General features: G+C 35.3%; 1 protein-coding gene across 1 annotated transcript; it reads left to right on the forward strand.

Moving 5' to 3' along the window:
- The first annotated feature begins 814 nt into the window (after nt 1-814).
- LOC114396587 (inositol 3-kinase-like) lies at nt 815-4,864 on the forward strand. The gene is made up of 2 exons (XM_028358653.1): nt 815-1,874; nt 4,377-4,864. Exons 1-2 carry the CDS (start codon nt 1,017-1,019, stop codon nt 4,647-4,649), a joined length of 1,131 nt encoding a protein of 376 aa, XP_028214454.1. The 5' UTR covers nt 815-1,016; the 3' UTR covers nt 4,650-4,864.

Raw genomic sequence — 4,864 nt, forward strand, 5'->3', positions numbered from 1 at the left:
ATCACATGGGCTCGCAGTGGGCCAAATAACCCATTTTGTCATCTCTATTGATTAGAATTTGGTTTAACATAAGGGTGTTGTTAGGTGCACTCAACATTATTCTTATGCATCCAACACTTAAAGTGAAATGACAAAAATACTCTTAATCTGCAAATCATTTAAGTTGATCCATACAAGGCTTACAGATCAACTTGATCCATAAGCCTTTTACGGGTCAAGTTGATCCGAATGCTTAATATCAACATACGGATTAAGTTGATCCGTGTTAACCTTACCGATCAACTTGATTCGTACGATTTACGGATCACCCTCAACTTTATGTTTCTATCTTTATTTTAAAAAATAAAAAGAAAAAAACAATTAAAGAAAGTAGTGGTAACAATTGTTTTAATGAAAGTGATAATAGTTACATTTTGAAAGTTTATGAAAGAAATAAAAACAATAATATATATGAAAGGATAATTTAAAAATAAAAAATATGTAAATCAAATTAGGTAATTGTTTTTATTAATAGTTATAGTTAAAAAAAAACAAGAAAAACAATTAAAGAAAGTAGGGTTAATAATCTTTTTAAGAGAAATAACAACACTTATATTTTAAAAGTTTATGAAAGAAATAAAAATAGTTATAGAATAATTTAAGAATAAATAATTACTTTTATTAATAGTGATAGATGATAGAGAGATTGTAGAAAGGACTAAGGAGAAATTGATTGAGAGTTGAGCATAATGAGGTAATGGAATCTTTCCATCAATGGTTAAGTCTGCTTGAAAAGGTGATAGGTAAATAACGGTAATTAATTGATTCAATAAACTGTGCAAAGAATGAGGTGGAAATAAAATCTTGAAATAGTCCAAAAATGAGAGACAGAGAAACAGAAGAAGATCCATGATATTGAGAATAAGAATGCATTGGTGCCCGGTGTCGCCACCAAAATCTCCTTCTGGTTCTGTCGCGCGTCCCCACAGTTACCACTTTTTTTCTTCTTCCCATCAAAAAAGAAATAACCTTTTTACATGGTCATGGTCACAGACTCCAAACCCATCATTCCCCGCCGCGGCCTCGTCGTCGGCAACTACTGCCATGACGTCCTCCACCGCGACGGCGAGGCCGTCGCCGAGACCCTCGGCGGCGCTGCCTCCTTCATCTCCGTCATCCTCGACGCCCTCACCCTCCCCTTCCACACCGTCTCCAGGGTGGGCCCCGACTTCGCCTACGCCGCCGCCACTTCCAACCATCCCCCCTTGATAATCCCAACCTCCCAAACCATGCTCTTCCACGCCCACTTCGGTTCGGTCTACCCGGACCGCCTCCTGAACCGCGTCCGATCCTGCGACTCAATCCTACCCTCCGACCTACCGGACCAGACTCGATTCGGGTTCGGACTCGCGGTCGGGGTCGGCGGTGAGATTCTCCCGGAGACACTGGAAAAAATGCTATCTATCTGCGACCACGTGTTCGTCGACATCCAGGCTCTGATTCGCAGGTTCGACAACATCAACGGTCGCGTGAGCCACGTAGCGCTGAGAGACAGCGGGTTCTTCCACCTCTTGCCGCGCGTCGCGTTTCTGAAGGCTTCCGCGGATGAAGCCGTTTTTATTGACGTGGAGGAGGTGAGGAAGTTGTGTTGCGTGGTCGTCACGCACGGGAAGGATGGCTGCGAGGTTTTTTGTCCAAACGGTGCGTTTAAGGTGGCGCCGTTCGTGGCTGATCAGGTTGATCCCACCGGCGCCGGGGACTGCTTTCTCGGCGGGTTTGCGGCGGGGATTGTCAGGGGTTTGGCCGTGCCCGATGCTGCTCTGTTGGGGAACTTCTTTGGGTCCATTGCTGTGGCGCAATTGGGACCGCCCAAGCTTGACTTCAACTTGATTCAGGTTTGTTTCTTGCATTCATTTTTATCATCAGATTCAGATTCAGAGAGAAGAAATTAGTTTCTCACTATCGGTTGGGAAATCTGGTGTAAGCTAAAAAAAGATTCGGTGCTTGTCATATAACCCAAATCACTAAATTCGGTGTCTAGAAGAAAATAGATGTTTAGATGTTGAATACTTGAATGTGATTGGGATGTGTGACCAAATTAATGTCAGCCATGGATTCTACATTGCATGTATATCAAATAAGCGCTTAGTTGGAAGATGATACTGTTTGATTGCTAGCAAAGTGGAACTGAATGAATTTTCAACTTTTTTGCCTGATGAACAATTTTGGGAGTTTGCTATGCTTATCAATGAAAGTTTCATTTAAAAATATCGATTCGTGGGGGAATTAATTCATAGTCGTCAATGTTACTAGACTGTTATAGCTTGTTGGAAACTTAGGATATGCTATCTGCTACTTTTTATTGAGGGATTTTGCTAGCTATGTCATGTTAGAATTGCAGACTTATCAATGTTGCCTTTTGTTTTCCTTGGTATTATTTTACAAGAAATGGGAAACTTTGGTACTGATGAACAATTTATATTTAAGATTGCGGCTATTTGATTATATATTATATGTCTCTAATGTTTATGATGAATAATTTGTATTGGATTAGAATTTTAAAAGAATATTTTAATATAAAAAAGATTTTTTGGATTTTAAAGATTAATTATGAATGTTATGATTTATTAGATTTTTTTACAAGATTTTTATGATAGTTTGTATTTTAATGGATTTATATTATAAGAATTTAAAGGATTTGAAATGACTTTATAAATTTATAAGATTTAAAAGGAGATATTGAATTTTTAAAAATACATTTAAAATTACAAGACAGTAAAAAAAGTAATAAGAAGAGGTTCCGATAACAAAACTAAAATCAATATAATTTTTTTAATCTTTTAATAGAAAAATTGATTATAACTTACCACTTCTTGCAATAAAATTTTTTTATTCTTGCTTTTGGATATGAACAATAATAAATTTAAAATTATACATGGATCTTTTGTTTTTTTTTTTAATTACTATAATTATTTTATGATCAATCCAATGACATATTTAAATGGGATGCAATAATGAACATATATTAAAAGAGAGTGATGAAAGTGAAAAATTTGTAGAATAGATATTGAGTTATGGGGAAGATAAAATTAAGATTGACCGTCACAAAAACATTGTGTCGAATTGAGGATATGTGTGGTGAGAAAAAAGAAAAGAAAGTCTAGTAACTAATATAAAAAGAAAAAAAAATCTAATAAAATCAAAGAATTGAGTGAGATTATTTGATAGATATTTTATATTAAAAAGTCAAATGAAATTCACCTTAAGAAATGATTTATCAAAATTTGTATATTTTTAATACTAGAAGATTTCTTTTAAATTATAAAAAATCCTAATTGAATATCACTTTATTTTGTTGCGTTCTTTAGAAAATCGTAAAAGTCTTAATTAAATACCAAAAAACTTATTTATATTATTTAAAAATCTTAATTTAATATCAAGACTTTTTTTATAAAAAATCTTTTAAAATCCTTTGAAATCCTGATTTAATAGATCCCTTGACAATGGAAGCTCAAGTTTGCTTTCAGCCCCACCCCATGCCTGTCCCATTACTCCTGTGGAAGCTTAGTTTCAGTCTGTTGACAATCTAAAAACGGACCAGAATATCTCCCCAATTGAAAAAAATGGTTTGGAGAATGGATATGATCAACAACAACAAACTCTTATCCCATTAGGTGAGGTCAGCATAATGAATATTATTCATTTTATTAAAGCTAGAAAACCAAAATACCCAACAAAACTCAAATCCCACAGCCTTGGAAAAGTTAGAAAATTCAAAATAATTCACATGCTTCAATCTCCAATATGGCTTAGGTATGATTCTTGGTTGACGATATCCACCGAAGAATTTAATTATTATTTGGTGGCAGTCTGTTTACTTTGTAGTGATTGAATTCATTTTAACTGTAAATACCTGTTTGAGTTATTTCTTTTCCATGTTTACTAGGTCTTAGTCGATCTTAAGAAAGAAAAACATGCAAATCAAATGTTACTGAATATGAAGGAAGAATTGAATGAAAATTGGAAAAAACACATAGCAAGATCAAAGACATGTGCAATTTGCTAGAGTAGATATGGTTTCTAGCATATCACTTGTATTTGTCACCCAATTTGTAGCATATTACTTGTATTTCTGAAACTTTGGTCTTTAACCAAGTCTAATGGTGTCGTGTGATCCATGTAGCGAACCTCATTTAAGTGAGATATGACTTTGTTGTAGCTGTTGTTGTCACTCAATTGGTGCTGTTTTCTTGCTATCTAATGAGTTGTGTATCAGTCTGTATTGCGAAGAGTTGACAATCGAGAGTGTTTGTTTATATTATTCATCTGCTCCTCTTAGCAATGTAAAAATATTTTATGATGCATCCCTCACTTGTGTATATAAAACAAAATTTCAGATCGTTAAGGATGAGATGCACAAAAGGAAGCTGCAGGGTATTCCCTTCTTAGAAAGAAGAGATGAGTCTCCAGGGTTTCGGAAGCCACCTGAACAAGATCAATTCTATGCATCTCTTGTTACTGCCAAAGCCATAATTATGTGCCAGATTCAAGAATCTGGACGGAATCTACTAAGCTCTCCTAAAGTGTTGGAGCAAAACAACGCTAAGACGATACTTTCACTGACTTCTGTGCACGAGGAACCAATTCCAAGCGTTGATGGTAAACCCTAATATGGGATGGTTGAAGTTCCAAAACTCACTGTAATTTTCCAGTTCACTTCCTTTTCATATCAAATAGAGATCTATTAGCTTCCAGGAATCTTTCATTTTATGGGGCCTTTTCTACACCAAGGGCGTACGGATAGATTTTTTAATCCAAGGATCATACAAGGGGAAAAAATAATCCCAAAGTTTATAGAAAGTAGTAAAATAATTAATTTCAGATA

Source organism: Glycine soja, chromosome 2, assembly GCF_004193775.1.
Source record: "Glycine soja cultivar W05 chromosome 2, ASM419377v2, whole genome shotgun sequence".
Classification (NCBI taxonomy): Eukaryota; Viridiplantae; Streptophyta; class Magnoliopsida; order Fabales; family Fabaceae; genus Glycine; species Glycine soja.